Below are 21,954 nucleotides of genomic sequence, written 5' to 3' on the forward strand. Positions count from 1 at the left end.
AAAAAAAAAAAAAAAAAAAAAAATTCCAGCCTGAAAATTTTATCACATTAGCAATTAATTTGACCTTTGAACAAATTGAATTTTGCCCACTTGCATTTATTATTAGTAATCAAAAAATGTAGGAGATGTAGGTGTCATTTTCAGTGAATTTAGCACACAGACTCTCTGGAGAGTGGGAGAAATGTCCCCTGTCCTGGGGATAAAGTGGGGGGGGTGTCCAAGGCCTGTAGAGTATTAAGCACCCCCCATGGGTGAGCACATCCACCTGATCCACTGGGAGACAGCTGCCAGAAGCACTGCTTTCCTTGAAGGAATTACATTCCCAGTGTTACTACGTGACTGTAAAACAGGCTAATGCTCCTAAGCCTAGTCTAGAACAAATTTCTCTGTTGCACATCTGTCAAATCAGAATTGCCCATAAACTAAATAAAGCTTTTCTACACCTGTACTCTTACCCTCGCTGCATATTAAAATCACTTGGAGAGCTTTTAAAAAAGAAATTATCCATGCCTGGCATTCTACCCCATAGCAGCGAAATTAAAATCTTTGGGGCTGGCTCTGGGAAATGGGTATTTCTTTAAAAGCTCAATGGACGATTCTGATGTGCAGCCAAGGGGGGAAACCATTGGGTCTGTACAGGGTCCATGTAATGAAGAGAAAAGTAGATTAGCTTAAATATTCATTTATTAAATTTAATTTCCAGGGTGAATTAATTCTGTCCATGTCTCTCCATAGATAAGGAATATCTTCTGATTGTCATCCAGAATCCATGTGAATAGATCTGCTATGGCCAAGTCTGTCCTAGTGACACTGTGTCAGAAACACTTTACTCCTTAATGATTACTAAAATTATATTGTAATCTAACTTACCTTTTGGGCATTCTTTTCTATTTCTACATTTAAACTATTGTACATGTTCCGTTTAGTCCCTTTTGATTGTGTTGTGAAGTTGTACTTTAGCTATATAATAAATGAGTTCTGGTATGTATGTCTCTATTTTTTTATAATGCACAAAATTGAAGGATTCTAGTGAGAAGATAGCCTTCCTTGTGATACTTCTTTTAGTCTAGAAGTAGATATCATCAAGTATAGAAGTATAATTTTTCCCATTTCCATAATATGCCAAGGAGATTCAGTAGAGCACTGTGGAAGGGAAGTAGAAAGTCCCAAAGCTCAAAGAGCATTAGATGTTTGAGGCTAAATGAGGACAGAAAAAAGTTGGAAGCATGGTTCTCAACTGGGGTCAGCACCACAGCTAAGTACCTCATCCATCCCTTACAAAATTCCTCAGACTTGTACTTCTATCACAGCAGCCTGAGGGGAACATGAACAGGTCTTGGGCAAGCCTGCATACACACAAGGGGACTTCAAAAAGTTTGTGGAAAAAATGGAATTGAAAGATAAATAAAAATATATAAACTCAATTATTTCTCAACACAAGCTCCATCAAATTCAAGACACTTTTGTAAGCAATGATACCAGCCATTTAGTCCATCCCTGAATAATTACAGATGCTGGGAATTTAACCATGTCAATGCAATCTTTTTTACATTATTAACTGAAGAATAATGGGTACCCTTTAAAGATGTTTTAGGATTAGGAAACAAAAAGAAGCCAGAAAGAAGTCAGAAAGGGTCAAATCACAGTAAGGTGGATGACTAATGATTTCCCATTGAAACTCGAAAAATTGCCCTTGTTTGATGAGAGGAATGAGCAGGAGCACTGTCATAATGGAGGAGGACTCTCTGGTGAAGCTTTCCTGGGTGTTTTTCTGCTACAGCATTGGCTGACTTTCTCAAAACACTCTCATAATAAGCAGATGTTATTGTTCTTTGGTCCTCCAGAAAGTCAATAAGCAAACCACCTTGAGCATCACCAAAAAACTGTTGCCACGACATTTGCTCCTGACTAGTCTGTTTTCGCTTTGACTGGATGACTTCCACCTCTTGGTAGCCAAGGCTTTGATTGTGCTTTGTCTTCAGAATCTTACTGGTAAAGCCATGTGTCATCTTCTGTTACAATTCTTTGAAGAAATGCTTCAAAATCTTGATCCCATTTGTTTAAAATTTCCATGAAATCTCTGCTCTTATCTGCTGCTGATCTGGGTAAAACTCTTGGCACCCATTGAATGGAAAGTTTGCTCAACTTTAATTTTTCATTTGGAATTGTGCATGTGTTACAATTCTTTGAAGAAATGCTTCAAAATCTTGATCCCATTTGTTTAAAATTTCCATGAAATCTGCTCTTATCTGCTGCTGATCTGGGTAAAAGTCTTGGCACCCATTGAATGGAAAGTTTGCTCAACTTTAATTTTTCATTTGGAATTGTGCATGCTGAACTACTTGAGATGTCTGTGGCTTTGGCTATTGTTTCTGCTGTTAGTCTTTGGTCCTTTTCAATTAGGGCACAAACAAAAATGAATTTTTTTCCTATAAATTGATGTGGATGGTCTGCCACTGTAGGCTTCATCTTCAACATCATCTCTTTTCTTCTTAAAATGAGAAGGGACATTTTAAAGGACATCATTTGTAAACTGCTGATTCTTCTGGGGCATCATCCCCATAAACCTTTTGTAAAGCATCAATGATTTCACCATTCTTCCACACAAGCTTCACCATAAATTTGATATTTGTTCTTTCTTCAATCTTAGCAGAATTCATGTTGCTCTGATAGCGGTGCTTTTCAAACTGAGGTCTCATCCTTCTTAATGCCTCAAACTAGGTCCTGTTCAGACATGTTATAACACGTTAGAGTGAGTTTATTTTGGTGCAAAAATATCTTGCACTCCATGCATGGTTTTTTCATAGCACCCGTTTCACATGAACTTTTTGAAGATACATCTTATGAGTGTGAGTATGTAACTCCAGAGGGTTTTATTTTTACTAAATATTTTAAACATTGAAAAATAATGAAAATAGTATAATAAATATAACAGATTTTCATGTACCCCAAACCCATATAGATGTTAATATGGTGTCATTATATTTGCTTTATATACTCCTCTCTTTTTTTAACTTTTTATTTTGAGGATTTATATGAAGTTGTAAGAAACGACATGGAGATCCTGTGTACCGTTTGCCCAGTATTTACTCAGTTTTGCCCCATGGCAAAATCTTCCAAAACTCCAGTACAGTATCACAACCAGGAAATTTACACTATTCGATTGAGATAGAGAACATTTTCATCCCTGCCAGGATTCCTCTGTTGCCCTTTATGTAGCACCCCCCTCCAACCCTTCATCCCTGACCTAACAACCACTAATATGTTCTGTTTCTATAATTTTTTCATATCAAGAATGTTACAGAAATGGAATAATACAGTATGTCATCTTTTGTGCTTAGCTTTTTTTACTGAGTATAATTCTCTTGAAACTCAACCACAAAATAAGTGAAATATTAGAGATACAGCTGAAGCCTGCTCTTTCTCCTTGTGCCTCTGTCTTCCCTTCCAAGTTGTTTCTTGTCAGGAGTCACAGGGCTCTACTCTATGTAGAGGTCCACAGGCACCTTCACCTAAGTTCCTGCTACTCCTCCACAACAAGTCAAGTGTGGGGAATGATGCATGGTATGTTCATTAGTTCAACTACACCCATCACACCTAATTTACTGAGGCTACCATGGCCAACCTAAATGGGGGGGGGGGGATATAGGCAGAAAAGAAGGGCTGAAGCAAATCCCTAAGGTTAAAGGAGTTCACTATCGAAACAGTGATGGGAGAGCAGACAGGTCATGATGGAACTTACCCAAGGTTTAGAGAGACAATGGAGGATGACGTCAAGCAGCCAAACCTATCCTTTGCAACAGATGCCTGAGCCCCGCCAAATAACTCAGTACTCCTGGGAGTCAGGTCTGCTCACGTGTGTTTTGAAAATGCTCTCCAGGTAACTGTGGCGCAGCTCCAGGGTGAAATCCACTCAACGTAGTCAGGAACAAAGATTTTGGAGTCATTAGTCCTGGATTCTTCAAATTCTGGCTCTTCCATTTGCAAACAGCATGAGTCTTGTAGCTTCGTGTGTAAAATGAGGTGATAAGAGAAGCTAACCAAGGTTGGTATGTGAGAATCCGTTGAGCTGGTGCAGATGAAGTGCCTGGCACAGAGTGAGCACTTAACAAATGTCAGCTTCTGGTCACTGCTGCTGCTTCTCAAAAATGGCTCTTACATAGGTGGCAAGGAGGAGTGGTTCGAGAGTAAATGAGTTCCAGGGACAGCCCTGAGGTTCCTCACATCCTCGGTCAGCCTAGTTGCAAGGAGGATGCTGACTCTGTCTCCAAAGGGAACAGAACAAGAGAGAAGTGAGCCCAAACTATGACAGGAGCAAGTACTCCTGAGCCTGTGCAGTGACTAAACACAGAAGAAACAGGCTGTAGAGAGAAAACCCATCCACAGCACAGAGCTGACCTTCGAGCCATTCTCACACACTTTTTATTTGAAAGACTTCAAATTTACAGATTAGAATGAATAGCACAATAAACACCCATATAACCTCCACCCACATTGACCAACTGTTAATATTATACAACATTTCCCTCTTCTGATCAAGATGACAGAATAGATGGTCCCCAGCATCACCTTCTCCCACAATTAACCAATTTACAACTATTAAAAAGCAACAAACTGCCAAGCTGCAGCTGCTAGAGCTCAGGGAAAGAGGCAGAGAGACCTACAGAGTTCACGAAGGCAGGAGAAGCCATGATAAGGGAAAGAGAGGACTGCTCTCACCGTTTTGAGCCCTGGCCATTTCAAGGCTGGCCCTGGTGAGCACATGGAGCAAGAGCTGGGAAAAGCCTCAACTGTGCCCTTCATACAAAATTGCTGTGAGGCTACAGGGGAGAAGAGGGCCTTGGTGGCCCCCAGGCCAGTAAGACCACTAACAGGGCTACTGTAGACCCTGTGTGAGGGGCCAGACAACTGAAAAAAGGAGCCATTTGAAGGCTGGTGAGTCATCGCAAGGGACCCATGCACAGCCCATCCCATGGGAAGGGTTTGGAGTGCAGGGGCTGAGGGAGACGGGCCCACCAGGGGAACACTGGGGTACAGCAAGGACAGCTGATCTGCCCTCCAATCAGCACAGGCCCACTCAGTGGAGACTGGTCAGGAATATAGAACTGCAGGGGTACAGTATTCTGAAAAGACTCGGGCCCAGACCAGAGTTTCCGCACAACCCAGGGTCATTGGACTTCACAAGACCCAGAAGTGCTTACAAGGTCAACAATTAAAACTTGGGCTACACAAAAAGCCTTCCCCAGAGAATCAGCAGCAAAGCCACAATTTAGCTCAACCAGAGGGCTCAAATGCTAGTTCCCACAGGAAGATCCCCCAGTTTAGAAGTAAGCAAAGGACAATAAATTCATTCCAGTATAGAGTTTAAGTAGTGGGAGTAACATAATCCAACACAGAACTGAAAGAAAAGACAAAAAAAACCAAAGATCAGAAACAAATTTCTAATATTAATCAGTAAAGGTCTAATACCACCAAAGAACACCTATAAAACCTAGAAGGACCAGAAGTGCCCCAGGTCCCAAGCCAGGATCCTGGGGGGTCGAGCGCCTCAGCCACACACCCCTGACATCTGCATCCAGCCCAGCAATGACCACTAGGCTGCCACCGGAAGCACCCCAGGTGCCCAAGCTAGAGCATGGGGGGCCAAGGGCCTCAGCCACACCTCCCTGATGTCCACATCCAGCCCAGAGACGACCATCAGGCTGCCACCAGAAGCATTGCAGGCTTCCAGGTTGGGGAGAGCCAAGGGCCTCAGCCACACACCCCTGAAGTCCACATCCAGCTAAGCTACTTCTGGAAGCCTCCTGGGCTCCTCTGCCAGAATGAGGGGGGTGCCACGAGCCTCAACCATGCCCCCCCTTCGTCCCATCCTACTCGCTTCCCCCTTCCCCTCCTCACTCCCCCAACTTCTCTGCAACATCTTAGAATGTAAAAATAATAATAATTAATTTTAAAAAGAAAAAAATACCTAATTTACAATATTTGCTCTCTCTATACATACATGTTATATATATAATACATAATATATAAATACACACACACACACCATACAAAAATTGCAGATACCATAATACTTCAAACACTTCAGCAAGTATTTCCTCAAAATAAGGACAACCTCTTACATAACCACAATACCAATGTCATATATAAAAAAATCAATATTGATAAAATAATATCATCTAATATGCAGTCAAATTTAATTTTCCCCAGTAGTCCCAATAAGGTCCTTTATAGTGTGAGTGGATTTTTTTTAAATACAGGAGCTTATCAAGGGCCACACATTGCATTTGACTGTCATGTCTCTTTAGTGTTTTAGCTGTTTTAGAAACTTTTAGTCTCCTCTTCTCTACCTGTAGGTAGCATCAGATTTGTATTAGCACTCCCCAGAGTCCCCAGTGCCACCTTTCCCCCATTCTTCTGAGCCCCTCCTGACTGGACCCAGATGCATCCTGGAACTGCAGGCGATGGAGCTGAAGAGTAGGTCTTCATCACAGGTGAGCACGTCCTCTTCACTCCAACCTCTCCCTTCCATCTAGTGAAGTCTGGGTACCATGATACTCACTCATCCCTGGGCAGCTTCAGCTTCTGTTGGCGGTTTCCAACATAAACACAATCTTGTTAGAATCCAAATGGCAAGGAAATTCACTAATGAGGGGAAGTCCATTCTATTTAGAGTCCCAAATTTCCAGAGCTGGAGAGGATGATAGAGATCATCTATCCAACACCTTGGTTTTACAGGTAAGGATTTCATCTGAGCCTGGGGTCCGGTGTCTTTAAGGCATCAGGTATGGGAGCTTGTATTGGGCTGGTCGTGCCTATGGAACTGGTGCTTATGACCTTATTGAGGCTCATGATTTTGTGAGATCCCTCCACACCCAACAAAATCTTGTTTTTTAGGAGGTACAGAACAGCTCATTGTTTTAAAGTGTACCAGAGTTAGCGTTTGATTCCGATACCTAAATCTGCCATCTCCCCATAGTTCCACAGCCCACTTAGAGCTCATCAGCAGATGTGTGGCTGAGTGGCAAAGCCACTTCCTTCCTCTTGGCCCAGACAAAAATTTCAAGCCCCATTTGAGATGTAGCAGTGTGAAATCTCTGGGAAATGCAGATGGCACTGCTGCGAGTGCCAGGGCTCTGTGTGGGCCCTTCTGGGGAGGAAGGCCCTTTTATCCCATTGGGCAGGGAAACTGCAGAAGTTCAGCCCACACCTCTGGATCCAGAGGAAACTGTGACCCTTTGTTGGGGGAGAGACTGTGGCAACAAAAGGTAGAATGTGCCAGAGCTAGTCACAACAGAGGAGGACGTGATGTCAGGGAATTTGCAGCACGCCTCTCTGCCTTCCCCACACAGACCTTCACACTCCCTCTTGGGTTCATAACAGTATAGTTAATGGCCCATATTTAAAATATGCTGGACCTATAGACTAAAGGTTCATACCTATCCAAAGCTACTGGTAAAGCTTTTCTTTCCCATGAGAAGTACAAGCCTGGGCTCATGTGGTGCCCTTCTTAGTTCAACTTGCTATAAATTTTATCTGAACAATAGAAGAACTATTTGCAGAGTCTCTGGGGGAACATATCTCAACCATTAATATTAATGATAATGAACCTGAAAAGGCCAGCCTAATAAAATAGATGAAAATGCATTTATGCATCATTAGCATTAGCAGCTCCCAAATCTTCATCTCTGAACAGCAGAGCCATCCCAGTAGAGGATGATTGGGAACCCGCCCAGATCTCTAAAGAGGTGCCTGCTTCCTGCAAGCCCTTTTGCTGGGTACATTCTGGCTTTTGAACTAGAGCAACTATTCTCTTCCAAAGCCAAAATTACCATAGACTAAGGCTTGGATATTTTTTTCTCATTTCTTGGCCTTTGAAAAATTGCAGTTATCCCCAATATGTGTTTGAAGTGGGGCAAAATATCCTTATTCTTCTGATGTTAAAAAATAATGCATTGTCCTTAAAATGGAAACTACAGCATGTGTAGGTGAACTGGCCATAGATCTTCACTCATCCTATCAATATTTGGTCTTGTATTCCTTGTTTTTAAAAAAGGAAGAAAAAAGTGAGTCATGTTTGGGGCCATAAAGGAGCTTTCAGAGTGGTCCAACATCTCCAACCAGGGGCCTTACAAAAGACGAACTGGTCTCTCAAATCCTAGGAATCATGGGGCTAGAGTTCCCCTTAATCCAAATCATTTCTAATAACGGAAACTCGGGCATCCCCGGAGCAGTTTGGAATAGGAGTGGTCCAACATCTCCAACCAGGGGCCTTACAAAAGACGAACTGGTCTCTCAAATCCTAGGAATCATGGGGCTAGAGTGCCCCTTAATCCAAATCATTTCTAATAACGGAAACTCGGGCATCCCCGGAGCAGTTTGGAATACTTAATACTAGTGACACCTTCCTGGTACATTTCTTGTGCAAGATTGACACAGAGCATTAGAAGTGCACCTAGGCATTCCCTGAACCCAGAAGAAAGAAGACTGAATCATTTTACTTCTTCCTGGCTTCTTACCCCAGGAAATCTCCATTCCTCATTTCCCTTCAGCAAATATGACTTTAGCACTCCCTCTATAAATGTTACTAACCTTGAACATTCTGGCTTCATGCAGAATTGATTTTAAAATTCTCTTTCTTTGATCAACTTTACAACGTGAGACACAATACAGTGCAGGTGAGAGAGCATGAGATCTAGAGTCTAAATCAATTACTTATTAGCAGGGTCAGTACCCTCCTTGAACCTCAGTTTTCTTGCCTACAGATGTGAAGAATGTCCACCCACAGTGGCCTTGCATTCCAAATTATACAATACAGCATAAATGCCAATTAGTATTATTCCTAATAGCAATAGCAGCAAAATAAACCAAGTTTGCCACAATACAAGCCATTTAATATATCTCACTGTGGCCTCTACTCAGCTTTAACCATATGCATAAACAGATTTATAGAGCTGTAATTCTGTTAGGTACACAATTTGTATAATTCCTTTACTTATCATTTAATAAGCATTTCCACATTCTCACCTAGAGTTTATATTGAGTTTTCTTAGTACCTGAATGTGATTCCATCAAGTTGGTCAGTAGTAAAGAACTGTCTCAGATGAGGCCAGTGTGAGATGCTTTCATGGATTTTAGATTTGGAAGAGAGTCAGAGAGAAAGTTCCCGTGTGGCTGGACCCATGCACAAAAACACAGGTGTTGGGGGTTGCCATATTTTCCAGATGGAAGTAGCAGAGAGAGCCAATTCTCAGAAGGGAAGAACACAGAAGCCAGGCATTGTAACCAGAGTAAGACAGAGCACTCATTCCATGGGTTCCCTGTGGTTTTCTAGGTACCCAGCTATGTTTTGACACTTGGGTTCTAGGAGGCAGCCTGAAGTCCTTAGAGTAAGTCTTCCCCTTTTGTGTATACTACCAGAATGGGTTTCTGTTGCCTGAAACCAAAAAGACCTTAACTAAACACATTTGGGCTATATTTGGGTCACCCCCCACTGCTTTAGTTAGTTACAGCCAAGAAAGCAGAGCCAGCCCAGTAGCTCCCCAAGAAGTATGTGTTAATCGGAGGCCCTGAACAGGTGGGTCATGGTCACCCCTGAAAGCATCTCACACTGGCCTCTTGCTTCCAAACGTGTCCCGTGGCTTTGACTAGACAGGAGGATGGGGCACTGAAAGGCTCTTCAGAAGGAAGAGCTCTAGGGGACAGAGAGGCACTGAGATGTCACCCTCACTGGGGAGCAGAGTCTTTAGTTTATTTCTACATGATGAGTGGCTTCTATCATTGGCTAGAAAGAGAACTGGCCACCTGGACTCTGGGCAGATGCATTCCCAAAGCACCACTCCTGGTGGTCAAGTACATCTGGAGTGGTGGAAAGCCATACGAGAAATGAAATGAATAGAAAAGGAAAAAGGACAGTACAGACTCACCTGACTTCCTCTACCCCTTGTCCCCAGGAGACAGTCTGGTGCAGAAGAAAGGACACTGCCTTGTAGCCAGACAGGTCTGCCATCAATAATAAAAATAATAATGATAACAAGAAGGATGACAATAGCAGCAGCAGCAGCTGATATTTGTTGATCATTTACTAGTGGCAGGCACACGGGATTCCCACAACAATTTCATTCTACAAATAAGAACACTAAAGCTTAGAAGAGCTCACAGCTTGCCCAAGGTCAGTCAGGCTTTTAAGTGTCAGAGGAGGCACCCAAACCCCGACACTTGACCCCAGCACACACTCTTCACCACTCCCTTATGTTGCCTATTCACCAGACACGTGGCAAGGAAACGAACATCTCTGAGCCTCAGAATCCTTACTCATGTAATACAGACCATAACTCCTACATTGCAGGTTGTTTGGAGACAAGAACAAATTATATAAAGTATACGACACTTTGTACATGTTCAACAGTTGGTAGTTGCTATTATCATCACCACCATCATCAATACAACCTGGGGGATGACCACAGTAACAGTTACGTTATCACTATAAATACAATCAGTGTCACAATCTGACATTTGACAGTATCCCATGGGGTTCATCCAGCAATCAACTTTCCATGGGGGTCAACAGGATATCAGACGACCATTCCATTCATGGAACATCATCGTATCAGGAGTTGCCCATAGGATTAAGTTCCCCATCAAGAACACGTCTGTTGTTTTGTGCACTCACCAAGCCTATACTTTATCCTTCCCCCATTGTGTCTACACATAAAACTAGTCTGTACTATGCTTTATTCCCCTCCACTCTGTCTACACCTGTAACAGTTTGAACCACTCCTTCCTCCCCTGTCCCCACTCTACCTACACATATAACCAGCTTTTCTATTCAGTCTGGGTTGATGGGTCAATTTAGCTCATCAGACTGATTTTCTGGTCTGTATTGGCTGACTGTATTGATTCAACAATCCCATCGAAGCTGAATCTGTTGTGCATCTGACAGTCCCTTAGGCTGGGGACGCAAACTCTATCTTGTTCTTTCCTCCAGCACCTAGCAGAGAATTCGGCACAGGGTGGGTGCTCAGTGTCTGAAGGGGAAACAGTCTCTACCCACACCCAGGCCCTATTTTAGAAACACTGCTCCCTAGATCAGGGAGTCCATTGCAAAGGGGTCCACCAAGTTAATAAGCACCTTTGTAGTTGACATAGTTAGCAAAATCCCCCAAGAATACTCAAGACAGGATTCTGACCAATTAGCACCTTTGCAGTTCTCAATTCAAATTGTGAGCAAATTAAGGCAAGTCCTCAATTCTCATGGGCCTCCACCTGCCTCTGCTTCCGCACAACTTTCTGCTTCCCGAATAGCCCTGAGAAAATATCTGAGGCCTCGCGACTAATGCCAGGAGAGCAGAAGTCCCAGCTCCACAGAATAGGCTCCAGCACTCATAGCTGCAACCTTTGTGGAGCGCCGATGGGAGGCCTGTATCGGCAAGTCCCAGACCTCTGGGGAATGGGCTGGCACCAGCAGCATCAGACTGCAATGCCCCAAATGGTGCCGTCAGCCAGATCCCTTATCCAACATGAACTCAAAGTTGTTTGCCAACTCTCAACCTTCCAGTTGGGTATTTGATCATATCTCAGGGGAACTGGAGGAAAGTAAATGTCTAGTGTCTCCACTAAGGGGGAAGAAAACAAGCACAACACCATCAGTGAGGGCAGGAAGACAGGAAAGGGGATATTATCTGAACATGTTTATCTGCTCCTGACAAGCCTGGCAATTTCTGGGAGAGGCAAACAGAGATTATTAACCATTTATAAAACTTCAAATTAATAAAAATACTGGCTCCATCTGAGGATTTAAAGGAAAGAAAGTATGCTTCTTAATCAGGGAACCATCAACCAGGTGGCACCCCATTCTCAAGCATTTTACCAGGAATGACTTTATGCCAGGCATGCTCTGTGCTCAGGAGCAGAGGTGGCTGACATCACCCTGCCCCTGGTGGGATGATGGGGATAGGCGTGCAAAGACATACGTTTCCGATACAGTGAGGTCGTGTGCTGTGTGCCGTGTGCCATGTGCCGGGGAATGGAAACACAAGTGCAGACAAAGGGCTGATACAGTGCATGGTGTTAAGGGAAGGCTGCATTAGGGCAGAGGCACCTGAGCTGGATTTTAAAGGTGGAATAGGAGTTGACAGCGGAAAGAAGAAAGAGTGAGCAATCTGGGCAGAAGGAACTGCCAAGGGGACCCTGTTCTAAACCAGGGGTTTCAAACCTTGCTTTAGGAATAGTGGCCTTCACTCACACAGAGCCTTGATCAAAGGTGAGCAAAGCTGCTCTCCATGAAGGAGGACAGGCTCCTCTTCCACTCCATCCTCTTCTCCTGTGCCTTGCCACCCCACACTTACACATGGTGGTCCTTAATGGGGAGCTCACGGAACGCCAGGGCTATACAAGCAGGCTCAGGAAATCACTGAGATAAGCAAGACAAATTCTGGGTTTGCTTTGCCACCCCACACTTACACATGGTGGTCCTTAATGGGGAGCTCACGGAACACCAGGGCTATACAAGCAGGCTCAGGAAATCACTGAGATAAGCAAGACAAATTCTGGGTTTGCAATGGTTCAAGCCAGAACTGGGAGGACTTAGGAAATTGTGATTCTTTCAGGCCACCCTGGGTCCTTCTGGCTTCACTCCCCTGGTCAAATCTGATGACTTCATTCTTCCTTTAGAGGAGCGTGAAGTTCCTGTCATAGGCTTCCTGCAAAGTCATTTAGGTGAGTAAATTTCCATTTTCTTCACATCTGCAAGCACCCTACCAACAAGGATCTATCTTCTCCCTGCATTCACCCCCACTAAAACCCGCAAATTTTATTTAATGAATGCTTGCATAGCACTCAGTATATGCTAGACAGTGTTCCAAGCCTCTTGTAGATCTGACCTACATGGATAGATATAAATCTTAAAGATCCAGACTTTGAAGATTCTGATCATTATCTCTGTGTATTTCCATTCCAGGTGTGGTCCCTGGACCTAGAGCATCAGCGTCACCTGGGAACTGGTCAGAAAGGCAGAACCTGGACCTCCTGAATCTGAAACTTCATATAACAAGATCCCCAGGAGGTCTTTGTCCCACTAAAGTTTTTGAGAAATGCTACTCCAGGACAAGGAAGTCTGTTTTCCCCCCAACAAGCGCCCTGGAGTGGAGGGGTTATGGTTAGACAAGTTTGTGAATGCTGCAGATCTGTCCTTCCTCTCTTCTTGAATCTTCTGTCATTAGCAAGCTCAGGCTAACCAAAGCCACAGTCAATAACAGTGAGAGAAGAAGGGGACTATCGAATGTAAGTCAAGATATGCCCCAATCCCGGGCCGGCCCGGTGGCGCACTGCTACAGTGCGCCGCTTGGGAAGCGCGGTGGCGCTCCCACCGAGGGTTCGGATCCCACATACAGACAGCCGCTCACTGGCTGAGCAAGGGGCGGGAGCAACACTGAGGGTTGCAATCCGTTGCCAGTCACGAAAAAAGACAAAAAGGAAAAAAAAAAAAAAAGATATGCCCCAATCCCGATTGAAAGAAAGAGAAAGGAGACTCCCTGTAAAATCCACCCAGAGAAGGGGATCCTGATTCCCCAACCAAGTATCACACCTCAAGCATTTGGAGGTCCCTGGGGTGCCTCAGGCTGCCAATGAGCCAGTCCAGCTGGTTTCCACATAGCATCTCAATGACCTTCACCTGCTCCAACCTTCTCCCCTTGGCACTGCCACGTCCACCAGATAATGCCACTCCTACCAGAACTACTGAATTCTGGACATCACAGACACTTCCTGTGGGAACTACCAAACCAGCAGGCACCACCCCCTCACCAACCACCATTTCCTCCCATGCCAAGCACAACTGCCACCATGAGGTCCATTTGGAAGCATCACACCAGGTTCCTAGGTCAGCTACACGTGCCTGGATCCCATTGTGGGACACAACTTGCGCCCACACCAGGTTCCTAGGTCAGCTACATGTGCCTGGATCCCATTGTGGGACACAACTTGCACTCACACCAGGTTCCTACAGCATTTGCTCAATGTCATATACAGTCATGGAGCCTATGCTGTGTTCTAGGTTCCTTATGAGTGTCACCCTACCTGCTCTCAAAATAATCTTGCCTGGTAGACTTTGTTTTTCTGATAAGGAAAATGAAGTTCCTACATGGGGCAATATCTTGCTCAGAGTCACGCTGCTTGATTTCAAGCCTCTTGAGGTCAGAAACCAAGTCTTATTTATCATTATACCCCCCATGCATGGTTCAGTGTCTGCACTTGGCGTGTGCTCAGCAAATGCATGTCAAATTAAAATATAAATGAATTGTGAATGTGAGCACCATCACATCACTAGTTTGGGGTCAAATAGGGACACACGCTTTAAACAAGGGCAAATTCATCACTGGAGCCTCCACGTCCCAGATCCTCAGACATCTGGGGTCTCTCCAGTCTATTCCTTCCCAGCTCTTCCCAGACTACTGACCCTGGTTTTATTCCTATTGCCATCAATACTAAAAGCAGGCTGTGCTACTCTCAAGGTTAGGATAAGCCCCAACACAGCCAGAAACTGTCACAAATGTTTGTGGGAGGGTTTGTGTGTGTGTGTTCACACATGGAAAGATTTTTGAAAGATACACACCGCTGTGCTACTCTCAAGGTTAGGATAAGCCCCAACACAGCCAGAAACTGTCACAAACGTTTGTGGGAGGGTTTGTGTGTGTGTGTTCACACATGGAAAGATTTTTGAAAGATACACACCAAGACATTAACCACAGTGATTTCCAAGTGAGTAGGATTATGCCTGATTTTATTTTCTTTCTTTCGAACTTCTGTATTGTCTGTTTTGAAATTTCACTTTTTTTCTTAGATTTAAATTTTTATTGAAGTATGACATGCATGTACAAAGTACACATCTCAAGTACATAACCCAAGGAAGTGTCACAAACTGAACACATCCATGTAACCAGCACCCAAATCAAGACACTACACATGATCGGCTCCCAAGAAGTAACTTGGGGGCTCCCTTTTGGCCCCTAATGCCTACCCGGAGGGTCACCAAGAACCTGACTTTTATCACTCAAGATTAGTTTTATTGTCTTTGTGTACTGTGTGCAAGTGGAATCCAACTCTCTTTCAATCATCAGTATTCCGGTGAGGTTCATCCACATCGAGCGTGAGTGGGAGATCACCCATTCTCATCACCACGTGTTATGATTTCATGGACAGAAAATGTAACATTAATATTTTTAAAAAGAAACAAGAGAAGTCAACACTTTCAGCCATTGGTCCCCAGACAGCAACAGTTCTGGAATCATAGGTTCAAAACCTTTCTAGGGAGTATTGTTTCACCTTGAGCCTCAGTTTCTTGATCTGTAAAATGGTGATCTTAACTGTTCCCTGCAGCAGACACGGGAGGCTTCCACCCAGATCCCCTTGGATCCTTTTTTGCCATTTCTCTATGCTCTTCTGCTGGCCCTCTTGGGGGCTTTTGCTTCCACCGGCCCGGGGTTACTGGAGCCACTTTGTAGGCACAGAGGGGAAGCCACAAGTGCCTAAGAGTTTACACATAAGGCCCTCAAGTCCCTCAGCTGGTGACTTATGAGTGCAGGGGAGGTATAACGTACCCTCCAGAGTTCCCCTGCGGGAGACACAGGCTAAAGACACAGTCCTGGCCTGAAACCACACCCTTGCTGGGCTTCCCCTTCCCCACCCCCTCCGCCTCTCCTTTGCTGGTTTCCCTCAGGAGCTCTTCCTTAATAAGTCACATGTACAGTAATCTTCATACAGGGTCCAACTCTAGGGAACCTGGCCTAATATGCCCTACAGGTTGTTGAAAAGTATACATGGATAGTTGTGTATGAATCACTAGTACCAGTAGGTGCCCACACCTGTTATACCTCTTCCCCATGCCAGTGGCAGGCTGGATTTGCTGTGTGGCCACATTCCTCGACTCATAAAATCCCCAGGGTTAGAAACGTCCTCGACTCTTAGAGATTTGAATTACCTGAATCACTCCTCTCTCTCCCTGAAGAGTATTACAGAGGCTTCTAAATGAGATAACCAGAGACAGCAGAGCACTCCCTCTTCCCCCATAACTCCAGCTTTATTACACTACAATCAGCACAGACATCTCCAGTAGAGATGAAGCTGTGGAGACTGGATATTAAAGCCACTGGCTTCTCTGAGCTTCCCCAGATCGGCAGCAAGATTCCCCGCTGACAGCGTTTCTACCCCCTCAACCCTACCCTGTCTGGTGGAGACGGGGTCTCTGTCCTGGGGTGGTGGTGGGCAACCATAGGTGAGTGAGTTAGCACACACTCTTCCTGGGACAGAGGTCTTCCTGCACCATAAACTAAGAAGTGCAGAAAGATATTTAAAAAGGGGGGGGGGGGAATAGCAAACACGGAATTATCTTTTCTTTTGAAAGGAAAATTCATTGCTTTTGTTCAAAAGCATCCATGGTGTTGATCTGCATTCTAAGAGTAGGCTTTAGACTTGGTTCCTCTCAGCAGGAAGAGATCTTGGGGGTCAGATACCGACAAGAAGCGCTTGTGATATTAATAGTTGCCATTTATGTGCCAAGCACTACACACAAACGTTTCACAGTCTTTGAAGGAGGTATGCTCATCTTTGATTTGCAGATGAGGAAATGGAGAGCCCAAAAACACAAACAGCTTCCCACAACCCATGGATCTGGCAGTCGTGGGTCACACTCGAGCCCAGTTCTGTCTGCTTCTAATGCTGTGTTCTTAAGCAGAGCTACTACCATGAATTTTGGCACAAAGGATGTCTTCACTTCCTTTAGTTTTACCACAAACTGGATGGCTTACAACAAAAGAAATTATCCTGTCACAGTTCTGGAGGCTAAAATTATTCCTTGCACCTTCCTCGCTTCTAGTGGAGGCTGGCAATCCTTGGTGTCCCTAGGATTGTGGCTGCATCATTCCAATCTCTGCCTTTGTCCTCACAGGGCATAGTCCCTGTGCATGTCTTTGCATTTTCTCCCTCTTCTTACAAGGTCACCAATCATCCTGGATTAAGGGCCTATCCTACTCCAGTATGACCTCATCTCAAATTACATCTGCAACAACCCTATTTCTAAATAAGGTCACATTCTTAGGTATTGGGGGTTAGGATTTTAATACATCTTTGGGGGGGTACACAATTCAACTACAACAGAAGAGAAACAGCCAGAAACTCAGTTTCTAAACAAGGCGATTCAGAGAGATGGGGGAGTAGCCTGATCTTCTTCCCCACGTAGGGACCCCCAGGATGCCACTCAGTGCCTTTTATCTTGAGTCTCCATCTGCATCTCTATTCACCTGCTTCCATGGGGGATGGTCCCAGAAGAAGAGGCCAGCTCACCAATGCACCGTAACAGGAAGAAGGAAGAGCATAGGTGGAGGGGGTTCACTCTTCAGAATGTGGTGCCCTCTAAATTGCAATGCTCTGGGACAAAACCCCTACGATCCCATTCTGGCTAAGACTCCACTGTTATAAAACTCTTCTTTCAGGCAGGATTCTAGGTTGCAAGCATGGAAACCAACTCTGGATGATTTTAGCTGAAAGGGAATCTACTTTAAAGATAGGGTCTAGCTCACACAATAGCCAGGAATGCTGGAGGACCAGCTTAAACAATGGCCAGGAACAAGGGAGTCTAACAGATGGCCAGAACCACAGCCAGAATCAGAATCAGCCCAGTGCAGACATTGGTGACATTGAGCATGGCCTCTGCTTCCACAGACTCACAACCATGGCTGTCCACGGACCTTGATCATTGTTACTGCTGCCACTATGGCTACCAGCAAAGATTCTCCATTGCCCCTAATTTTTCAGGCCACTGGCTCCAGATTCAAAATCATTGTTGAGCTTGAGCCTAGCTCACACATGGAAAGACTAGCTGCAAGGGAGTCTGGGAAAGCATGGATCTAGCTTTTCTAGCTTTAATAGAGATGAAGCCACTGCATCCTACAATGAGTCACACACTAAGAAATTCCACAAATGCAGGAAGGAGGTTGAAATATTGGGCAAACAATGCAAAATAGCTTGTAGGGAAGATTCAACCCACTTACCCTGGAGCAAAGGCAACATGGGGGATGTCAGAGCCAAAGCAGTTAAGAAGGGAGCCCACAGTTTATGTACTAAAAACAGTGGTGCCAGATGTCTCTGAAGGGCCATAGAGACAGAGAGTAGATGAGGAATTGCCAGGGCTTCAGGTGGGGAATGGGAAGTGGCTGCTAATGGGTACAGGGCTTCTTTTTAAGGGGATAAAAATTTCTGGAATTAGATAGTAATGATGGTTGCACAACTTTGTGAGTATACTAAAAACCACTGAGTTATATATATTAAAAGGGTAACTTTATGCTATATGAATATCTCAATTTTAAAAAAGGAGTCTCAGAGAAGGATCTAGGCTCCTCAAGTTTACAGGATAAAGAGGACTCCTGGACATTGAAAAGAAATGGAATGGACATTGTGGCATGTGTATATGAGATTAAGGTCCATTTCCTCAAATTCCCCATAATGGTGGCACAATTTGGTGGACATGTGTTGGTATACGGTGGGGGAATTGAGCTGAGCAGGCCAAATAACTCAATGGTTCCAAACATCCCATTTTCTTTGAAAATTCTTCATTTCTCTGCTCAGTGAGTCACAATGAAGACACACAGTCCCTGCTATTTCCGCTCAGAATCACAGAAAGACAAAGCCCCGTGGTGAATGGTTTTCTACTTGAGGTGGAAAATTTTTTTTTTAATGAACTCATTTTGGGGTGGCGGGGAGCAGGGAATATAGAACTAGAGAGCTAGAATACGGGTTATACCACAAATGCCCCAGAACCTGTGCCAGGGCCACCCCACTGAATCCTCTTCCTAATTCCATGAGGTGGGTTTGTTATCTCCTTTTTGCAGGTGACTAAAAGTAAGCCACAGAGAAATTGTATAATTGGCATCTCAGCTTTCTGACTTCACAGCCCTCAACCTTCACTACAAGAGCTTCCTTGGGTATATCTATCTATTCAAGGATGGAACGTTCCATGAGAGTAATGAAGGTGGCTGGGAGGAGGGGGGAGCAGGGGTAAGCGGAGAGGGTGCAGGTGTAGCTGTAGGAGAGGCCAAACGACTTTTAAGGACAAGAGTGTTTAATTTTCAATTTTTGATTTCGGGAGTGTGCCTCCCCAAACCTTTAGCCAAGTCTGCTGTAAAAACAAAGGTCTTGGGTAAGCAGGGATTTTTTTGGCAGGAGTTGAGTGATTGGTTGATAAAAGAAGGTAAGTTTAACATTTGGATCTGCGCTGTCAGAAATAAAGGAACAGAGATCAGATTTAAAGATGGAAAATTCCTAACAGAGGCCAGAAGTCAGATCTAAATGTGAAGCTGAGGTGCTAAAACCTCAACATACACTCATAACAATGAGCCTCTTCCTGTTCCTTAAGATATAGTTATGGGGATTCCACATTACTTACCTTCCACATCAGACTTTGAACCCTTTCAGAGCAGGATCCAAATATGATTCACCTTGGAAGTTCCACTGTCCAGCACATAGTAGGAACTCAATAAATGTTTGTTGAATAAATAAATTCAGGGATAAGCCCCCAAGTGAATAGATCATTATACAAGTCACAAGTTGTACAAGTATTTGCCTACAAGTAAAAGTACTGATTTCAGTGATTAAATGGATGAGAAGTCTGAGGGTGGGCCATTCACGCCTATGTGTCACAATGTCCCAAATATGCTTCTATCATTCTGTTCTTTCATCTTTATCATGCATCCTCATGGTCTTAGAATGGCTGCTGTCTCTCTGGACATCATGTCCATGTCTAGAGGAAGAAGAGGACAGAGATCCCTGGGATGTTGTCTCTGAACCAGGCTTTGGTTGAGAAGGGAAGTCTTCCCCGGGAACCTCTGTCTACCTTTCACTGACTACAAGCGATGCTGGGAATGTGTGCAGAGGAAGGCAAGGGAGAAGGGAGTTGATAAGCAGACAGTAAATAAGTGATCAGAGCCAGCTTAAGGAATCTGGAGAGGGAGGGTCCCCTTGTCTTTCTTTTCAGCCCAGCTAGGATCCATCTGGAATCCAAGTAATGTTCATATCATTGCAAGAGTGTGAATTGCTCTGAAAGAGGAGGACAGGAGCCTGCAAATGAGGAAATTGAGGCTCAGAGAGATGAACCTACCTTACATTTCACAGCTGGGACTCAACGCCAACTCTAAAAGACTTAGAAGCCCAGTAGTGTCTTTTCGTTTTCCCCTGGGCTGGACCTGTGTGACTCCTAGGTCCTGGGACAGGTGGCATGCAAGGCAGACCTTAGCAGTTCTCGCTCTGCAGTTCTGTCATTCTCCAGGCTCCTTCCAGTGCAATCCGTGTGTGTTCTTCCTCAGAGACCAGGCCAGGCCACGCTGGCAGCACACTCTGTCCGGTGGCAAAGTCTTACATCAAACAAATAGAAGGCCTCTCAGCGCTGCAGCTCGGCTCCTGCCTCGCAGCCAGGGATGGGGGTGCTTCTGGGGCCGCGGGGGCTCTGACTCAGCACTGGGAAGGATTCTGTAGTTTTGGGGACTCATGCTGTCTTCCTCTTACCCCAGAAACCCCACCATGGCAGCTCAGGTCAGGAATCGGGCCCCTCTGCTAGCCTTCCCCCAACTTCACAATGCTACATTATCAGGAACTGCAAGGTGCTGGGCACAATGGAGGAAATGACTCTCTGTGACCCATTACAGAGGACCCAGAGTCAGCAGGAGAGGGCGCAGAGGTGAACGCAGGAGCCTCTCAGAGCAGCCATGACCAGCCATAGAAATAGGTTTTAAATCAGAGCCTGGTACAGCCATCTATAGATATGCACACAAAAAAGAAACATGTATTCACAAAGCAATCCTCGCCTTTACTATATGCCATAAACTGTGATTTTATTCTATTCTATTTTCTTCCTTCCTTCCTTGTCTCTCTCTCTCTCTCTCTCTGTCATTGGTCATGACCCACAAAAATGATGTCATGATTCCATGAGGGGGAAGCCTGTACTTAGAATTGTGGTGACTTAGTACTTAGAATTGTGGTGACTTAGCACATGGGCTTTGCCAGACAATTGAACTGGGTTTGAACTTGCTGGTGTGTAAACCCAGCCAAGTGACAGAGCCCCTGGCAACAGGCCACTTTACTTAACCACTAACACCGTGATCCCAGTTCCTGACCTCCTTTCTGGACCATGACATGGTCTCCTGACTGGCCTCTCTAAAATGCACCCTGGAATCCCCTGCATGCACGTTCCACCTATAGCCTGCGGTGTATTTGTAAGTGTGGGCATGCCAGCCCTTGCTCAATGCCCTTCATGCTTTCTCTTTGATCTTGGGATAAAATCAAAGCTTCTACTTTGGCTGCCAAAGCCCACAAAGCCTGAGTGGTCTGGCTCCTGCCCACCTTCCCCACCCCTCCCCACCTTCTCTACCCCTCCCCACCTCCCCCCTCCAACCAGTTCTCATGGCTCCAACCATACCAGTTCCTTCTGAGAGCCTTATCCACATCCTCACCATGCTCCCTCCAGCCTCAGGGCCTTTGCACGTGCTTTTTTCTGTGTGTTTTTATCTAGTTCACTCCTACTCATCTGTCCTTTGGATCTCAGCTCAAAAGTCACTTCCTTAGGGAAGCCATCTCAGACATTCCTAGCCAAGTAATATTCCTCAAAAATCCCCTCTGGATTCCATCGCCCACCCCTCATAGCACTCATTGTGGCTGCAGTTTCTCATTTATTTGGAGAATTGTTGGGTTAATCCACTAGATCTCTCAACCAGGACTCAGTCCTGCTGGGCGTCAGAATCAACCAGAACCATTTCAAAAAGTGCAGAAGCCTGACTCTGCCTGACGCCTCCTCCCAGAATTCAAATTCCACTGCTCTGGGGTACACGTTTTAGAAACTCCTCAGATTATTTTAATGTTCCATGAGGAACAAGAACCACTGGGCTAGACTCTGAGCCTCATGATGGTAGGGAT

The 21,954-nt window shown here is 44.8% G+C and overlaps 1 protein-coding gene across 1 annotated transcript in view; it reads left to right on the top strand.

Annotated features, from left to right (window-relative positions):
• The window catches only part of DYNLRB2 (dynein, light chain, roadblock-type 2), a 12,478-nt gene extending 11,494 nt beyond the window's left edge, over positions 1-984 (top strand). Inside the window, exon 4 of the mRNA XM_008591319.1 lies at positions 736-984. Within this exon, the coding sequence (XP_008589541.1) occupies positions 736-779 (44 nt within the window). The 3' untranslated portion in view covers positions 780-984. The remainder of the gene's footprint in view (positions 1-735) is intronic.
• The last annotated feature ends 20,970 nt before the right edge of the window (positions 985-21,954 follow it).

This window comes from Galeopterus variegatus, unplaced genomic scaffold (genome assembly GCF_000696425.1).
Source record: "Galeopterus variegatus unplaced genomic scaffold, G_variegatus-3.0.2 Scaffold6833, whole genome shotgun sequence".
NCBI lineage: Eukaryota > Metazoa > Chordata > Mammalia > Dermoptera > Cynocephalidae > Galeopterus > Galeopterus variegatus.